Genomic DNA, 18,699 nt, shown 5'->3' on the forward strand with positions numbered 1-18,699 from the left:
CGAAGATGTTGAGTTGTAAAGAGATGGATTATGAGATCCCACCGTTGAAGAGAGGAACGAGTGTGAGCGAGTATGTTGGGTCTGGAAGGAGGTGGCAAACCCTAGATACCTCCCTGTTCCTTCCTATACACTGCACTGCATTAAACATTCCATATTTCTTCCTCCTCGCTTGAACCCAATAATTAATTAATGGTTGCAGGTTTGTTCTTGCACGCTTGGCCTCTATCTTCCACGACATTAGTCTGTCCCGACCAGCCCCCTCTTCCCCCCGCCCCTAACTCTTCCTCTGACCCCCACCCCATTAACATGAACCTTAAGCTACAAAGTTAATGGATGCAAATACATTATTACCCTCCATTAATGCCCTGCTCCCAAATGCATTTCTCTGAAAACGACCATACCTTATAGCTCCACGCTCTAATTCCGACATGGGTTTTAATTTTAGTACCCTGCCTCGGGGTTGAAATGGTAAAATTGATAAACAAGAGGAGTTGCCATTAGAGGAAGAAGAGAAGGAAGGGATGGTTGTTGTTAATTAATGAAGAGAGGGAACAAAAGCTGTGGGCTAGGTGGGGTTTAGGGTTTAGGGTTTAGGGTTTGAGTGGAAGTGATGCGTGGGGGCAATAGACTAGGATTTGTTTGCTGCTGCTGGGCGGTGTCTAAAGGGGACAAACTCATTACCTTTTCTCTTCAAATCTCTGTGTTTTGCAGTTCCCTTTTCATTTCCCTACCTTCCTAAACCCCCTCCCACCTTCTCTTCTCTTTCCATTAATTTGGATCCACACATTTTTTAGACTCCAACAACTTTAACCCAATAATGAACCATTTTGGTTCGGTTGTTCGGGTTTGTATGACATGACCACGTGCCTTATTTCTTCTAATCTAACTCATTCTTAAAATATTTGGATTCAGCAGTCTCGTCCTTCTCTTACGACATGACCACATGACCTACTTGTAATAGTTGAAATCCACCACTACACTAGTAGATATTATCCACTTTAACCCATTACGTATCGTCGACATTTTCACAGTTTTAAAACATGTTTGCTAGAGAGAGGTTTCCACGCTCTTATAAAAAATGTTTTGTTTCCCTCTCCAATCAATGTGAGATCTCACAATCCATCTCCTTAAGGGCTCACCGTTCTCGTTGGCACTTCTTTCCCTCTCCTGACAGACATTGAGAGGGGAGGGAAGCATTATTTTATAAATGTGTGGAAACCTCTCCCTAGCAGATGGTTTTAAAACTCTCGGGGTGACTGTGATACATAACAGATCAAAGCAGACAATATTTGTTAGGGGTGGACTTAAGCTGTTACAAATGGTATCAGAGCCAAATTATGGATGGTGTGAATCACAAGTCAGAGTAGGGCTTGACTCTGTACATAGTAGACGCGTTTTAAAATCTCAAGAGGAAGTCTGAAAGGGATAATTCAAAGAGGACAATATCTGCTAGCGGTGGGTTTGAATTGTATTTACCTATCTCAAAAAGCTTCTAAGAGTATTTCCACGAACTAACACGAATTCTTTCGACGTAAATTTTTATACTTACCGGTACAATGTGTAGTAGTAATATTTATTACAAATCTACTTCAATAATTCCATATCTATGCTTCTGTGAAAAAGGACTAAAAAATTAAATTAAAAAGAATAATAAATAAATAAAAAGTCTCCTTAGCACATAGGACTTTGTACCATTACAATATAATATTTATTTATTTATTTATTTATTTATTTATTTATTTGGGATTTTCCAAATTATGACATTAAATTGAAAATGAAAATAAAACTTTTCTTTTACAATCATATAAATATGATTGTGGTCTCTATACAAAAGACAAAATTGTGATATTGCTTTCAGAAAATTCAACGCATGGTGGGCCACACGTGACTGCCAAATATATGGTGCTATTTTATTATATTAAAAAATAAAATTTATCTAAATTATTTTCAGATTTTAAATTTTATATTTTGTCTAAAAAAAAGTTCTAAGTGATCTAAATTTTGTCAAGATTACTAATAAACTGAGCAAACAAGACCGAAAAATAAAGGATGCACTTCAAAGCGGAATTCAATACTCGGGTTCTTGAAGTGAGTTATAATAACTTAAATTGAAAATTATGATTGTCGTGGAAGACAACGAGTATATCAAACGCTATAAAAAAAAAAAAAAAAAAAAAAAAAAAAAAAAACTGAATAAGTGTAAGATGATGTGTAGCAATGTTCAAAAGCTCGATGATTTGATAAACTCAATCTAACTCGTAAGATTTGGATTAGGTCATGAACTTATTTAGGTTTAATTCAGTTCAATCTAACTCTCATGGCTTTGCTTTGGGCTTCCCCAAAAGACCTCATACTAATGGAGTTAACATTCCTCACTTATAAACCCATGATCATTCTCAAAATTAGTCGATGTGGGACTTCCATCATCCAACAGAGCGGTTCATAAATTCCCTTAAAACTTAATTTTAAAATATACATTTTTAACAAGGTTTAGTTAATTGAATTTAGAGACTGGAATGGGAAGGGGGTGTTGTGTGAGAGTTTTGACGTAAAAGGAAAGGAGGAGGTATAGAATTGGGTATAATAATTTACCTATTTTAGAGCACAAAAGGAAAACCCCCAAAAGGGCAAGTGGACATAGGTAGCTGCCACGCCTTCTTCCCTCTCCAAACCCTTTTTAACCCTTTTCCAGCTCCCATATGCCAATTTGTATACACTTAGCACCGCCATTTTGGGATCAAAACATTGCCCCTACCAACAAACTATTACATTCATACCTAATTGCCATTCAATTCATCGCCATTATTAAGCTCTTATCGAGAATATTTGCACGTTCTGGAGCTCATATGTACTGGAGAGCAACGATACACTTATAAATTATACTCTTTTAAGTTGAAATTAATTTAAAATAGGGGTAATAAATAAGAAATGAAAGTTAATAGTGGTGGAATAAAAGAAATGCATAAAAAATCCAAACAATTTGAATTTAAACCGAAAAGAAAGCATTAAAACCATGCAGAAGAAGATAGTAACCAAAATCTGGATGGCCTGCAAAAGCGATGAGGAACAGGATATGGTCTGGTACGACCACTGAGTCCCAATATATTTGGTGTTTAAGAACCGTTATTAAAACCCCAACCCAACCTAACCCAACCCAACCCAACCCAACCCAACCATCGCTACAAAACATCCGTCCCCTTCTTACATTAATTCCTTCGAACCCTTTGTTTATGCTCGTCTCCGTCGCCGCCGCCGCGCCGGAGATGGGTGGTTGAATTAATTTGGAGAAGTTGTGTAAAACATGGAGGATTGCGTTAACCCAATTACGAAATAGTTGGGGTTGGGGTTGGACGTGTGGGTGACATGTGTATTAAAAAGGGTTTGCAGAAAGGTTTTGAAAAAAGTTCGCAGTGTTGCAGACCTAAAAGGAAGACAACAAAAACATGTGTGAACATTACCTGTCTTTAAAATTAAAATAAATAAAATAAAATACATAAATTCAATCCAACTTTATTTTAGTTGAATCGAATCAAATAAATTAAAAATTTATAAATTAAATTAATTCATGAATATTCTGAATAACTAAATCGAGTTAAATCCTACCACTATCATTCTAGCTCATTTTAATCCAATTATGTAGAAAATATTATTACATATATATATATATATATATATTAAAATTGAATTATACATCTTAATTAAATATTTAAAAATAAATAAAAATGGGTTTGACTGTTGACTTTTCTTCAAATAAAATATTTAAATAAATAATTAAAACCAACCAACTCAAAACTATTAATTAGCCAATGTCAGGTTTCAACCGTGAGATCTCACATCTGTTAGAGATTGGGAAGTCTATAACGGAAACCTTAAAGAGGACAATATCTATTAGTGGTGAGCTTGAGCTATTATAAATGATATCAGACCTAGACACTGAGAACGTTGGGCCTCCTACATCGATTGGAGAGGAAAACGAAACATTATTGGGCAGTGTATCAACGAGGACGCTAACCTCTAATGGGGATGGATTATGAGATCACCGGGGAATGAAATATTCTTTATAAGAGTGTGGAAACATCTCCCTAACAAACGAGGAAGCGAGATAATATCTACTAACAGTGAATTTAGACTGTTACGTCAGTAGCGAATATGAATATGAAGATTAGGGATTTATGATTAGGGAAATAAAAAAGGGCACACAAAAAATGGAGTAGGATACAGAGAAAAGGCCAAAGGAGGAGGAACAACTTCTGAGCGCCGCCAGTGTAATCATTCTGATAGATTATGACAATTGCTGTCTTCTCCAACTTCCAATAAAATAATTAATTTTAATAAACCGCCTTCCTAATCCCCACCTCTCATACGACGCCGTTTTCAACCTTACTAATTAACCACTCTCACCAAGATTACCCGTTTGTTTAAACGACGTCGTAAATTCCTCTATAAATTTAACCCCAACCAGTGATTTCACCGCATCAATGCACGAGCGTTTAACCCAAACGAAAACAGTTAATTTTTGTTCTTTTCATGGAGGAAGCACTACGGCGGCTCAACGGAATGCCTTTACCGGCGTCGCAGTTCGACGACGGCGCCGTCGCTGCTCCCAATGACACCCGTAAGAAACACACTGCCACGGGTAGTAACGCCGACCGTCGCATCCTCCGCGAGGCTTCCGCTTCCGGTGCGTTGCGATACCGTGGCGTCCGGCGAAGGCCGTGGGGTCGTTATGCAGCTGAGATACGTGACCCGCACTCGAAAGAGCGGCGGTGGCTTGGTACCTTCGACACAGCGGAAGAAGCTGCACGTGCTTATGATTGTGCTGCACGTGCCATGCGTGGACTTAAAGCTCGTACTAATTTTGTTTACCCTCCTCCTCCTCCAACTCCTCCTCCTCCGCCGCCGTCCCTCTCCGATCAACTTCTTTCTCCTTTAAACTTCGCCAAACAATCGTCAATTCCTCGTCGTTTCGATACGTCGTCGTTTGAATATCATGACCCTCCGTCTTTCCTCAACATGCTTCTTCCGTACGACGCTAACTTTGTCTCATCTACCCCTCAGTTTCCTAAAATAGACGATCATTTCCCATGTCCAAAACCGTCTTTTACTTCTCCCCCTATAACCGAAAATCCACCTGGCGAGGACGATTTCTTATGCGATTCCGAGTTCATTCCAAAAGAACCGTCGGATTCGGGTCTTCTAGAAGAAATCATTCACGGTTTTTTCCCTAAACCGACGAAGAAGTCGCAGAATCCACAACCGCCAAACGTCGTTTCCGACACGAATTACCACCAAACCGGGTTTCAACAGCAGCAACCCGGATACTCGTACAATTACCAAACCGGAGCGGCTCAGTTGGGGAATTTGAACCAGCCGTCGTATGTGTATGGGTCGGAAGAACCGGCGATGAATAATGGAGAATATATTTCAGTAGCCGGAGTTCTTGAATGCTTTTACGGGCAACATGCAGAATGTTTAAGGTTAAATTAATTAAACTAATTAATTTGACAACGTGTCACGATTACGTGGCATTAATTATAGAGGAAAGAAACAAAGGACATTATCGTATTATGCTAAGCTTTGACTTTCATGTTTGTAGGGTTTTAGTACTGTTGTAGCTTTTTAAAGATAGCTAAAAAAAAAAAATGTAATCTTTATTTATTTTATTTTCTATTGTGGTTTTGACTTTTTGATTTGCAACGTACGAACCCTAGATGGTATATCACCAATTTTTCAAATTTGAAAGGTACACCCGAGTTATCGATCGCTCTTTTTGTATAGGGTTGACTTTCACACGCTTGTCCCTTCAAGCATGAGAAAATTGGACAATTGTGAAGAATAGCCATTATCATGTGGTTGAGCGAATCGTACCTGTACCTGTCTTTGTGAAGGGCGAAGGTGAAGTAGTCTAGCATCACTTTAGATAGGAGCGGAATAGATGATGAGTACTAATGAAAGTATAACAAAGACAAAATTTATTTAAAGAGCGTGCATTGATGTGCTTAGTGGAGCTTATCGCTACGAGTAGAAGTAGGTTTGAATTAAGGACATGTTGATTGGATTAGGGTTAAGACAAAAAGGTGTTAAAATTGGAAAGAACATAAGACACAATAGATATGTGTGCCATATGTTCCAAGTTTTTGTTCTTTCTCGTGTTTGGTGGCATGATGTTGTTCGTGTTTTAGCTCGTTTTACAATGTGTTGGCTTTTTTAGTCTTATTAGTTTCTTGATTTTGTTCTTATGGTTTAGTTTCACTAACAACATTAATCACAACTCCCTCGATACGATTCATTGTTCAGTTTCACCGAGTAGGGATGACTCTAATCTTATTGGGTGTAAGATTCTTCTTTGGATCGGTGAACTTATTACTTTATGGTAGTTCTTGAACTATTCATAGGATTCTCATCGAACGGATTCACGAACCTATCAATTTCCTAAAGAAAATGCGCGACTTCAAAAGAAGTCTTTGAATTATCCCTAGTATTGCATAAAACTCTTGGGAGATTATTTATGTCCTTACCCTCCATGTAAAATTCTCCTTTCAACTAAATTAAATGGTGAAAAATCTCATTTGTACAAATGGCGTATCGATATTGAAAGAGGAAACATGTTGAAGACGTGGCCGCGCTCACTTGGTCTATCACAATTAGCTGGCCATGATTGGTCTCGACCATCCTTTTTTACGTTAATGTTTACACATGATATGAACATGTAACACGTGAATCTTAGGGGCACTTTGAGAATCTATCATTCTTGATGATTAGGGCTCAACTTGAGCAACTACGGTAGAAGTATGACTATTCGATGTACAAATGAAATTTTTTGGTCCTCATGATCATTTGAAAAATTCCCGTCCTAAAGTAGTTTTTTATTTTGTTACATTTCATTTTAGTGAAGGGGTTTGCTTACTCCTCAAATCTTAATCAGAGTGGCAGAGCGGAAGCGTGGTGGGCCCATAACCCACGTTAACCTCCAACCCAAAGCCCATTAGCCTCACCAGCCCAACATTAGTCCAGCCCAGTCTAACAGTGTGAAAGAACTATCAATAAAAAAAAATACATATTTTTAATAAATTAATTTACTTTAAATCGCTAATGATTACTCCTTTCTCTTTGATCCTCACAAAAGAAGAAAAAAGGTCTCGTTGATAACGGACGAGTAGTTATCGGACGGAACTTATTTACCTTATTTGTTAACTTCCTTGCATTCGCTTCACGAAAGTCATAAACACACAGCTAAAAGTCAGAGGGCCAAACCAGCCTAACTCCTCATTTCGAAGGATCGTAGATCAAAAAGTGAAAGGACTAAATGTGAGACCCCACATCCATTGGAGAGAAGAACGAGTATCAGCGAGAACGCTAGGTCTTGAAGGGAGTAGATCGTGAAATCCCACATTAATTGGAGAGGGGAATGGGTGCCAACAAAAACGTTAGGCCCGAGGGTGAATTGTGAGATCCCACATCAGTTGAAGAGTAGAACGAAACTTTTATAAGGGTGTGAAAACCTCTCCCTAGCAAACACGTTTTAAAACCTTAAGGGAAAACTCAAAAGAGAACAATATCTGTAAGCGGTAGGCTTGAGCTGTTACACTAAAGTTCACGAGTTCTACCCACCCGCTCCCGCTTCTATCAGGCATTCGAGGAAACATTTCAAATCAACCCACTAATTCATATTCGATCATCTACTTTGGAATAATATTAAAGACAAAAATGAAGCACGAGGGTAATGCTCCATTATAAGTTTCAACAACATGTCAAAACAAGAAGAAAGCAAACTTTACAGAACCAATGGGACAATGGATTCTTGTTCATATTCAAGAACAAGAACATTGGCTTCACGTGGTCAAGTACCACAAACAGATCCACATTTCTTACAACTTTAGTTCTTATTTATAATAGATTACACCACTAATACTCATTGAGATTCTTAAATCTCTTGTCTAAAAGGCTGCAACTTCTTACAAAGAACTTATCTAATATCAAAAGCCAAAAGAACAGAGAATATGTTCAATCCCAAAAGGAACAAAATTCACTCAATTCTTCTCTATGATACTTCTGTTAGTAAACCATAACTTACTGAAGATCCGTTTCGGTCGAGTCGGGAGAGAACAGAAAGCCTTGAACTTAGAGGGCCTTGACATTCCATCAGGGTGCATCTCATTTTCATTCAAGTAGTCATCTTCAGCTAGCTTCATTTGCAAGGTAGAAAGCTTGGATTTTGGTGATTTCAACCCGGAGATGCTCTGTTGGTCGTCTGCTTGAACGCTCGTGGTAGTACTTAATGGTGCTGGTGGCTTCGACGGGTCGATATTATGGGCAGCCAAAAGTGCCTTTATGTTGCTTGGCAGCTCGGCCACTTTGCTACCAGCCATTGTTGCCTTTGCTTGCTCAAAGAAGAGGACTTGGACCACTACCCTTAAAGGGAGTAGCTCGTTTTGTGCAGCGTGCATACAAGCCTCAACGGAGAGTTTTTTGCAGTCGAGAATTCGACATAATCGCTTCCTTTCGCTCTTTCCCATGTCTGGATGTGCCTGGATTTTTAGTTACAATAACACAACTGTTATTTGACCTCTTTGAGAACTTTTACAAAGCAAATGATTCTGAAATCTAGCATAGATTGAAGCCCAATGATGCATTATCTCCTGATAAAGCTCTTAGGCTTTTCTTCAAAGTTAAGATTCAAAAGGGATCCCTTCAGCTATGAAGCCCAATGATTCTCTTAGTAGAGTAAGCATGAAGGAAAATCCTTAAACATAATGGATTCTAAATGTATGTTTGAAACATTAAAACAAAGAAGAGGGCAAGTCATAAATAACAGTGTTACGAGATGGACAACCGAAACTTGAATCGTGAGATCCCACATCGATTGGGGAGGAGAACGAAGCATTCTTTTTATGGGTGTGGAAACCTCTCCCTAGTAGACGCGTTTTAAAACTTTAAAGAGAAACCCAGAAAGGAAAATCTAAAGAGGACACTATCTGCTAACGATAGACTTGGGCTATTACATGAATAATTTTAAAACTTCAACCTAACATTCTTTATAAGGGTGTGGAAATCTCTCCCTAATAGACGTGTTTTAAAACATAGAGGGGAAACCCAGAAGGGAAAGCTCAAAGATGACAATATCTGCTAGCGGTGGGGCTTAGTGATGTTACATGAATGATTTTAACACTTCAACCGAACATTCTTTATAAGGGTATGGAATCTCTCCCTAATAGACGCGTTTTAAAAACCTTGAGGGGAAAACTCGAAAGGAAAAGTCTAAAGAGGACAATATCTGACAGCGGTGGGCTTGAACCAAACATTTTCTTGTTAGTTCTATGCCAAAGATATTACACCTAAATTTAGAATGATTAGTCCCCACTAATTTGTTTCTTATGGGCCAGTCTTATCCCAACTGCTAATAAATGGTGAGAATGACAAGATTTTAAGGTCAATAGAGTTGGTTATCTACTTGCATTGGTGCCCCCACATCCTAAAGTATGATGTTGAAACCTTTTAGAACTATTTGTTTGGAAATAATGTCAATGGTAGAAGTAATGTAAAGCATGAAGCTACCACAGTTGAGTTACCTTAAGGTAGATGTCAATAGCTTTGTACAAATCATCATGATCCAGCCTTGCAAACTCCGGGACCGACTCGGCGATTGACGTGAACTTGGATAACGGCAAATTCACATCTCGAGCGACTTCTTGAAGATATCTGTCCACAAGCTTAGCAACTTTCAACTTTGAGCTATGAGAAGCTGAAGAAGACCTTCTACTTTCCTGTAACTCAAAATCAATATTTTCGGCCGAGCGAGACCTTCTCCTTTCGAAACCGATCCTTGATCTCGGAGGGCTTGTCGGGGGACTCTGCCATTGTAACATGAAATGCTCAATTATGGTCATTACTATATCTACATCATATACCATCTGAGTTGTGTATGATAGGGAAGGTATTAACAAATCTATGACCATTGCTTCCTCTAATTGGACTCCCACTCTTCTGGCCAGTTCCATTTTTGAAGCATGCGAGGCACTAAGAATGTTGGCTGCTTTTAAAAGTTTGAGAAGGAAACTGCAAGAAGCAGAACCTTTCTCTGCTGGGAGTAAGCTTATTAGTGATTCCAAGAGCAGTCTGTGCTTTGCAGATAACTCATTGGCCTTGTCTGAATCCGAGTCAGATGCATCGACAAAATCGTTCCTCGATATACTCGGTAGCCATTTCGAAGCATAAACTTTCAGTGCATCTCCAATTAAATTGGAGGGCACTTTCCCATGTGATTTAATAGCTATCATGGTTCTCCAGTAGAGGTCTATGTTGAGTTCTGCAACATCTTCAGCCCACCAACCCCTGGTTGCCTGTTTGTGTCGTTGGCTATCGACGCCATTGCACGAGATATCGTCCTTAAGTCGTCGGGAATGACTATGTGAAAGATTCACTTTTGATGGATGAATTAGGACTTTTGATGCAATCACTTCTATACATTTGCTTGTGATTCCAAGCTCCTCTGACCAAGGAAATGCTTTGGTGCTTTGCAATGTCACAATTGTATCTCTCCAACCATGAAGAATGCAAGAACTGAAGAACACTTCAAGCTTGTAAATTAAATTCCCCTTCTCTACATCCTCTGTCATCTGAAGATACTCGGCTGCACATCGAGCCAATACAATGTTGTGAGCGCTGAGAGTAATCGTTATACCATAACAGAACTTTGCACATAGTTCGAACGCCTCGAGGCCGCCTGGAAAATCAGGAAGCTGGACTATTTGATGCAGTGAGGATTCCGGGGACTCGGCGCATAGTTTCTGCAGGCGTAAACACTTGGAAAGAAGAGGAAACTGTATGCCAAGAACATAAGAAGCAGCTCAAAATGATGCCACTAACACACATTCACAAAGCACAATTCATTAAAAAAATCGCTTGGTTTTACCTTGTGAAGGAGATATCTACTTCCTTTCACTTGAATTATGAGATCACTAGAGACTTCAGAAGAAACTGACCTGAATTCACAACAAAAAAACGAAATTCCCTTCAGATCATAACACCAATTGGAAAGGTTTGAAAAAAGGATCTTACCTTACAGCCTCAGCAGTGTAGAAAGTGTCTGGTCGAGATCCAAGTTTCATAAACTTCATGTTGAATGCTTCTTCTCCTAATGTGTTCTAAGATTCAGTGTTCATCAGATACGCTTGATGTGTATGCATCAAAGAAATTATTCTGCTGCTGGATAATGAAAGGCTACCCTTAAAGTTCACCAACAGCCACAGACGGTTGTCCTTGAACAGGGGATTAGCGCCAAGAAGGGAAGGGAAAGTAAGAGGGCTGGTTGATGTGGGATTGATATATAATACATAATTTATGATAGCAGCAATAGTCAAAGTGACAGAAACCCAGAAGATCGAACATTACAAAGGCCGTGTCCTTTCAGTCAAATTCTCTACCCCATGTGATATGGACAGGAAAACAACGAATCGAAGTCACTGCAATCCCAACAAAATACAAATACAGCACACCCACCCTTATCAATCAAAGGCCAAAAATTAGCACACAAAACTTACCTCACAGCAAATTACACGAACTAGAAAGGGTAATACAGAATGTAGACAAAAAGAACATGCAAAAAAATGGGGTTTTTAAGATGAACGAAACGACCGGAGGCTTAAGATTTTGAAGCTTTTTAGCTCTCTCCGTCTAAAACCTTACAAGGAAGGCTTCGTTCTTCTCTCTAACAGATATGAGATTTCACAATCCACCCATTGGAGGCCAAGCGTCCTCGCTGGCACACCGCCCGGTACTCGACTCTGATACCATTTGTAATAACCCAAGCCCACCGTTAATAGATGTTGTCTTCTTTGGAATTTTTCTTTCGGGCTTCCTCTCAAGGTTTTAAAACGTGTGCTTCGCCCCTCCAATCAATATAGGATCTCACCTCCAACTCCAATCGGTATAGGATCTCACCTCCAAGCATGCAATAAGGCAACCAATCATCAGGGAAAAGTCTGGGGATTAGAAAAAACACAAAAACTGGAGAATATTTTGTTAATATTTTTATGTTACCTGAAGAAGAATATGGTTTTGCTTTTTAAGGGTCCCATAGGCATCGCTCTGCCAGCGTGCACTTCACAAGGAGAAGCCCACGTGCTTATCCTGCGCCCACCGCCGGGCCCTCGCCCTCATCATTGCCATAGCAATTTTTTTTTACAGTGGGCTCTCTCACACAGATTATTTTAGTCAAATACTAATTTATAAGCAACATCGTATCCCTTCATACAGTCCTCCAATCCATTATTAATTCTCAAAAGGCAAATATTAGAGCAAAATTAAGAGAAAAGTTTCCATTTCTCTTCTAAATAAAATCTCCAATATATCTATGCCTGAACTTTAGTTTCAAGTTTCTAGAAATATTATTAAAAGAAGAAAAAAGAAAGTAAAGTGTCTCCAAAAGCAGGAATTAAAATATGTTTATCCCTATCAAATCCTAAACAAAACGCTCTATTTCACTGTACTGATGGCCACTTCTATATATATATATATATATATTCAAGTATGTAATAGCCTAAGTGCAACGCTATCAGATATTGTCCTCTTTGAACTTTTCTTTTCGAGCTTCCCCTCAAGCTTTTTTAAAACGTGTCTGATAGGGATAGGTTTCCACACCCTTAAAGAATGTTTCGTTGTCCCCCAACTGATGTGGGATCTCACAATCCATCCCCTTCAGGGCCCAACATCCTTGCTAACACACCGCCTCGTGTCCACCCCTTTGGGGCTCAATCTCACATCCATCTCCTTTGGAGCCTAGCGTCCTTGCTAGTACATCGCCTCATGTTCACCCCCTTTAGGGCTCAACTTCCTTGCTAGCGCATCTCCCAATGTCAAACTCTGATACCATTTGTAACAACCCAAACCCACCGGTAGTAGATAGTATCCTCTTTGGACTTTTCCTTCCAGAGTTCCCTCAAAGTTTTAAAACGCATATGCTAGGTAGAGGGTTCCACACTCTTATAAAGAATACTTCGTTCTCCTCCCCACCCAATGTGAGATCTCACAAAGTATGTGTAGCTGAAGATGTAGAATACTGTTAGGGAAAACTTTCCCCAATATTCCCTCTGTAAAAAATATATTTGGATGCCAAAATGTGTTAGGCTTTTTGCTTGAAGATAGCCTTCAAACATTCTTAACAAACAAACAAAAAGAGAGAAATTCATGAACAGTAACAAATATTGTAAAACCATAGGGTAAAGAAGCAATTTTACATAAAATACATAACAGAAAAGAACGAAGAACAACGTTAGTGTGACTTCGAAAGAGGGGAAAGAAGAGATCTTTTTTTAATAAGTTGATTGAAAACGGAAGAAATGATGAGAGGATGGGGTAAGTGAAAGCTTGTTTTGGTCGTAAAGTTTGATTAATGAATGCTTAAAATTGCATTTATTAGGCGGTTGGAAGTCATCTTCAACATTGTCTCTGCATCGGATTCTCGTGGTTTGCTGATATGTTTAAAATTTATTTCCTTGATGCCCTTTGTCAACTACAACTGATGAGATTGAGAGGCGAATATGGGTCCTACATAACCGCTTCCTAGCCTCTGATCAAGTGATTTTTAGCCTCACGATAAGAAGGTATCACAGATCCTTTACTTGTGTGGTCCTAAATCTATTATTGCGAGATCTCACGTCATTGGAGAGAGAAACGAAACATTTTCTATAAGAGTGTGAAACATTTCCAACACATTTTAAAAACCTTGAGGTGAAGCTCGAAAAAGAAAGCCCAAAAGGGACAATATCTACTAGCGGTGGACTTTGACTGTTACAAATGGTATCGGGCAGTGTGCCAGCGAGGACGCTGGACCTCCAAGGGTGGATTATGAGATCTCACATTGGTTAGAGAGGGGAACGAAACATTTCTCATAAGAGTGTAAAACATCTCCCTAACAGATGCGTTTTAAAAACCTTAAGGGAAAACTCGAGAGGGAAAGTCCAAAGAAGACAATATATGCTAGCGGTGGGCTTGGACTGTTACAAATGGTATTGGATAGTGTGCCAGCGAGGACGCTGGACTTCAAGGGGTGTATTGTGAAATCTCACATCGGTTGGAGAGGAAACAAAACATTTTCCATACGGGTGTAAAATCTATCCCTAGTAAATGCATTTTAAAAACTTTTAAGGGAAGTAAAAAAAAAAAAAAAAAAAAAAAAAAAAAAAAAAAAAAAAAAGTGTCTAAGGAGTGACAATATTTAACCTTATCCCGCTGTTACAATTATCTCAATTATCTAATACTTATAATGGATTGGACAACGAAATCTAAACAAAAAGGGAATGCATTTTGTTTAAGAACTAAAGCTGGTGAGTGAGTCAGAATATAATCACCTCATGAAATCTAGGCGCATAAATTCTGACAGATGTTGAACTTGGGCCCAAGATTCGATCGGCTGACTCAGTTAGCAGCCTAATGAATTGCCTGCATTAATAACAACTCAGCCAATAGTTTCTTAGGAGTACTAAAATTGATAACGGTAAAATTGTAAAAGCGTCGCTAGCAAATATTATCTTTTTCAGGCTTTCCCTTAAAGTTTTAAAATGCGTCTAGGAAAGGTTTTCACACTCTTATAAGAAATGTTTCGTTCTCCTCTCCAACTAACGTGGGACCTCATAATCCACTCCTTTGGAGGCTAGCGTCCTCGATGGCACACCATTCGGTATCTAACTTTGATACCATCTGTAACAGTCCAAGCCCATCGTTAGCAGATATCGTTCTCTTTGGACTTTCCCTCAAAGTTTTAAAACACGTCATCTAGGTAGGGTTTTTCACACCCTTACAAGAATGTTACATTCTTTTCTCCAACCTATATAGGATCTCATCCGACTAGATTTGCATTTCCATTTCTGAGTATCATATGCAAAACAAGAAAGTCAAACTCAAACTAAACACAGAACTAAATTTCAATCATTAATTGGCGATGAAGTTAACAAGTAACTGATGGGTACATGTTGTAAAGGCAAAGCAAAAAGCAAGCAAAGAAGGCGAAATATGAGGAAAAGAATTCTAAAAAGAAGAGTCCAAGCAAGCAGTGTGAACCAGAATCTTGTATCCCATTGAGGCATTATCACAAACACCTTGGCTACATGTTGAGTGAATTGGCGCTATCAGTGCATTCCAGATACGAAAACGAAGCCCTGTGTTGGCACAATCAAAAGGGCAGTGGCAGATTCGAAATTTGGAGACAAAACGGAGGATAACAGATGGAAAACGGGAGTGTATTGGAATACATGTAAAGAAGAAAGAGAGGTGTATGAACATAACTGGGTTGTCGCAAGTGAAAAAGGAGAGGGAAAGGATTCGGCATTACCCACAAATTTTTGCGTTGGTTGGCTTTGGCTCTGTCGCCCAAACGGGGCGCCACCCGACAGAGGAGGCCCCGCTCTTCCTCCGTAGGCTTTTCTGGTGGGATCCTCTTCTCCTTTAACCTCTTTGGATTTTTGCATTTTCAATCTTTTTTTGCTCTCTTCAATTCAGAAGATCGTGTTCCAGTAATAATCTAAAGTATTTATAGTATATGGATGAGTTTGAGTATCTTGGATACCACCTCTTCATAATTATTACAAATGATTTGATTTAAATTATTCATGAGAAGACTTGTAAATTGAGATATCTCATGCAATGATTTAATTTTTTTTTTTTATAAATCTTGACGAAGGTCGGAACTCCTATCTCGGATCCGAATCGTCTACAACTTCCTTAATAGACTATGGGCGCAATACTCCCTCGATTAACATACTCAGATTTCAGAATCTAACTCATAATATTTCTCGCATATCTAAGGAAAATTCGAGAACAAAAGATTCAAGAACTTTTCTCTAGATTTTTCTTGTTTCTTGATGATTTTGGACGATTCAAAGGTCTAGTATACTTCTCCTCTAGATTCTTTGTAGGTTTCGTGAAAGAGGCTCGACTAGAGTCAGACTCGTTGTGCCCCAAACGGAGTAGGTGGTGTTGGATGATGAAAGTCCGACATCAGCTAATTTAGGGAATAATCAAGGGTTTATAATAAAAAAATATTCTCTCCATTGGTTTGAGGCAGAGCCATGAGAGTCTATGTTCAAAGTGAACAATATCATACCATTGTAGAGAGTCGTGTTCTTCTAACATGATATTAGAACCATGCCCTAAACTTAGTCGTGCCAATAGGTTGGTAAATCCTCAAATGTTCGATGTTCGAACAATGGACTCCAAAAGAAAAGGAGTCAAGCCTCCTCAAAGGCATAGTAAAAAATGACTAATACACCAAAGGAATCGAGGCTCGATTAAGGGGAGACGTACTTTGTTCGAGGGGAGATGTTGGATGATGCGTACTTTGTTCGAGGGGAGATGTTGGATGATGAAAGTTCCACATTGACTAATTTAAAAAATGATAATGAGTCTATAATAAAAAGAATACTCTCTCGACCCCACATTGACTAATTTAAAAAATGATAATGAGTCTATAATAAAAAGAATACTCTCTCGACCGAGAGAGGCCTCTTGGAGAAGCCCAAAGCAAAGTCACGATAGCTTACCCTCAAAATGGACAATACCATACCATTGTGGAGAGTCCTGTTCTCCTAACCGGGGCAGTTACTCCCTCTCTTTCTTTATTTTGATTCTATTTCGTTTTGTCTTTTCTTCGAGGTCCAATTTCTCGAAATCACAAAAATTGGGTCATGACAGTTTTACCGTGCATAAGAATGCAACTTTAGATTCATAGTAGAGTGACATATAGTTAATGAATGAAACTTGATTAATTAAAGAGTTTAATTAATTAACTTTGCATCATCATTAGAGCTTATAACATGTACGTCCATAAAAGATTCAACCTCATTGGAGGAGCTGGAGTCGAATCATAACTAGAAAAAAACTTTATGAAACCATAGAAGACTCAACCTCATTAGAACAGCTCAGATAAGAAGTTAACTTAACCACGACATTCTTAATTTAATTCTTTGAAGTGGAAGGGTTGAAAAAAACAATAAATAAATAATTGTCAACTCTACAAAGCAAAGAAGTCCAAACGAAACGACTTGGAAATTACAAATGAATGGCCAACAATAATCCAAAACATCAACCACTGAATTCTCCGTGTCCAACAATTCAAAAGAACATAAATACAAAACAAAGACATCGTAGTTTTGTAGCATGTCCTAAACATACTCAAATGTCACAATCTCGTTTCATCGTTGTCTGTCGTTGGTCCCGACATGAAATAAGCCAATAGTTGAAGCCCCTGTTGTGCAAAAACGATAGATGATTGAAGAGTTGGCGTCACAAAATGGGGAAACTCATTATCTTTGGCTATAAGATACGTGGGGCCATTGTGTTTCATAAAGGGTGAAAGCCTATAAGGCTACAACTTAGAATAGAATCCATAGCCTATACATATATATACTTTATTGATGGAATTGTGGGCATTTTCTTTGGGGAAAAGCCAACAAAGATAGAAGGGGACATGCTATTGCTCTTAGATATGATATTAGAGGCAAGAAAATGGTATGCGAACCATAACGACTTTGGTCTGTTTTGATAGCCATTCGTTTTTGTTCTTGGTTCTTGAAAATTGGGTCCGAAAATGCTTACATTTTCTTTGAGGAAAAGTCGGGAAAGAAATGGACGGTCTATTGATCTTGGATATCTTCTTAGATGTAACAAAATTGTATACAAAAGATAACGATTTCAGCCCGTTTTGATACCCGTTCATTTTTTGTTCTGAGCTCTTGAGTATTAAGTCCAGAAATACTGTTTCTGTGTTTCATTATCTTGTTTTGTTATCTAAAGGGACGGTTTATTTCTCTTGGATATCATCTTAAATGGAAGATAAAATAATTAAATGGTTGTTAATTGTTCGTAAGGGAGACAGAGCTGATAAAGATGAGTGGATACGTACGAAAAACGAGAGGCATTTCCTAGTCCACACCTTGAAATTTGGGATGGGATATCTTACTAAATTGAACGGCTGGACTCAGAGATTCAGCTGTGATCAATTTTCAAATTCGATTTATTTTCACTGAAAAACAAGTTCGATCGTCAAACGGCTCATAGGGTCAATGTCCCAAAACATGTCCAACCCGACGATAGAGGGCCAATTCTCGTAAGCTTTTTCCTCCCTCTATCAATACTTTTTAGTTGAATCATTGCTGGTGGGTCAATGAATCATAACTCATAATTTTAATTTTAAACTTTTTTTTTAAAAAAAAACAAATCATAATAATTTCTTCTCTAGCTACCCCACTAATCAATTTGTTATATAATTTGAGAAGAAAATTTATAATATAAGTTTGGGACTATATTGCAAATAAATCATATGATCATATGATTAGAATTCATATAATGATTGAATTACAAAAATAATAACCATAGGTTATATTTGAAATGAATATCCTTTCCCAATGAGAGTTTCTTTTTTTAGCTAATCATATCGTAAAATCATGAGTCTAATAAGTACAATGATATTGAGACCGTTCAACTAACGGATGAATATGTAAATGAACTGAAACGACGTTCAAATAAGAGTGATCCGTATCGAATAATAGTGACTACGTATATCTTCCTTTTCAATAGCTACAACTCCAAAATTAAGCATGCTTAGTTTTGAGCAATTCGATATTACGTGACTTCGAGAAGTTAAGAACGTTAAAAAAAAAACCCGATCAACCTAACCCAACTCAATCCGTTCTGTTTGGGTTGGTT

At 38.4% G+C, this 18,699-nt stretch overlaps 2 protein-coding genes across 10 annotated transcripts; one reads left to right on the plus strand and one right to left on the minus strand.

Moving 5' to 3' along the window:
* Positions 1-4,489: 4,489 nt before the first annotated feature.
* Positions 4,490-5,739, plus strand: LOC111802051 (ethylene-responsive transcription factor ESR2-like). The gene has a single exon (XM_087127221.1). The coding sequence runs from the start codon at positions 4,528-4,530 to the stop codon at positions 5,485-5,487; it is 960 nt and encodes a 319-aa protein (XP_086983347.1). The 5' UTR covers positions 4,490-4,527; the 3' UTR covers positions 5,488-5,739.
* Positions 5,740-7,749: 2,010 nt separating this feature from the next.
* Positions 7,750-15,463, minus strand: LOC111802698 (BTB/POZ domain-containing protein At1g67900). Of its 9 annotated transcripts, XM_087127228.1 has the most exons (7): positions 15,329-15,448; positions 15,058-15,155; positions 14,349-14,439; positions 11,059-13,155; positions 10,913-10,982; positions 9,570-10,820; positions 7,750-8,528 (listed from the first exon to the last, which is right to left on the minus strand). In XM_087127228.1, exons 4-7 carry the CDS (start codon positions 11,115-11,117, stop codon positions 8,031-8,033), a joined length of 1,878 nt encoding a protein of 625 aa, XP_086983354.1. In that variant the 5' UTR covers positions 11,118-13,155; positions 14,349-14,439; positions 15,058-15,155; positions 15,329-15,448; the 3' UTR covers positions 7,750-8,030. The 9 variants fall into 9 exon arrangements, with proteins under 9 accessions (XP_086983354.1, XP_086983355.1, XP_086983352.1 ...); XM_087127229.1 differs by having other exon boundaries at positions 11,059-11,462; positions 15,096-15,463; XM_087127226.1 differs by having other exon boundaries at positions 15,096-15,463.
* Between the last annotated feature and the right edge of the window lie 3,236 nt (positions 15,464-18,699).

The sequence above is a fragment of the Cucurbita pepo genome, chromosome 9 (assembly GCF_057944985.1).
Source record: "Cucurbita pepo subsp. pepo isolate OVF chromosome 9, ASM5794498v1, whole genome shotgun sequence".
NCBI lineage: Eukaryota > Viridiplantae > Streptophyta > Magnoliopsida > Cucurbitales > Cucurbitaceae > Cucurbita > Cucurbita pepo.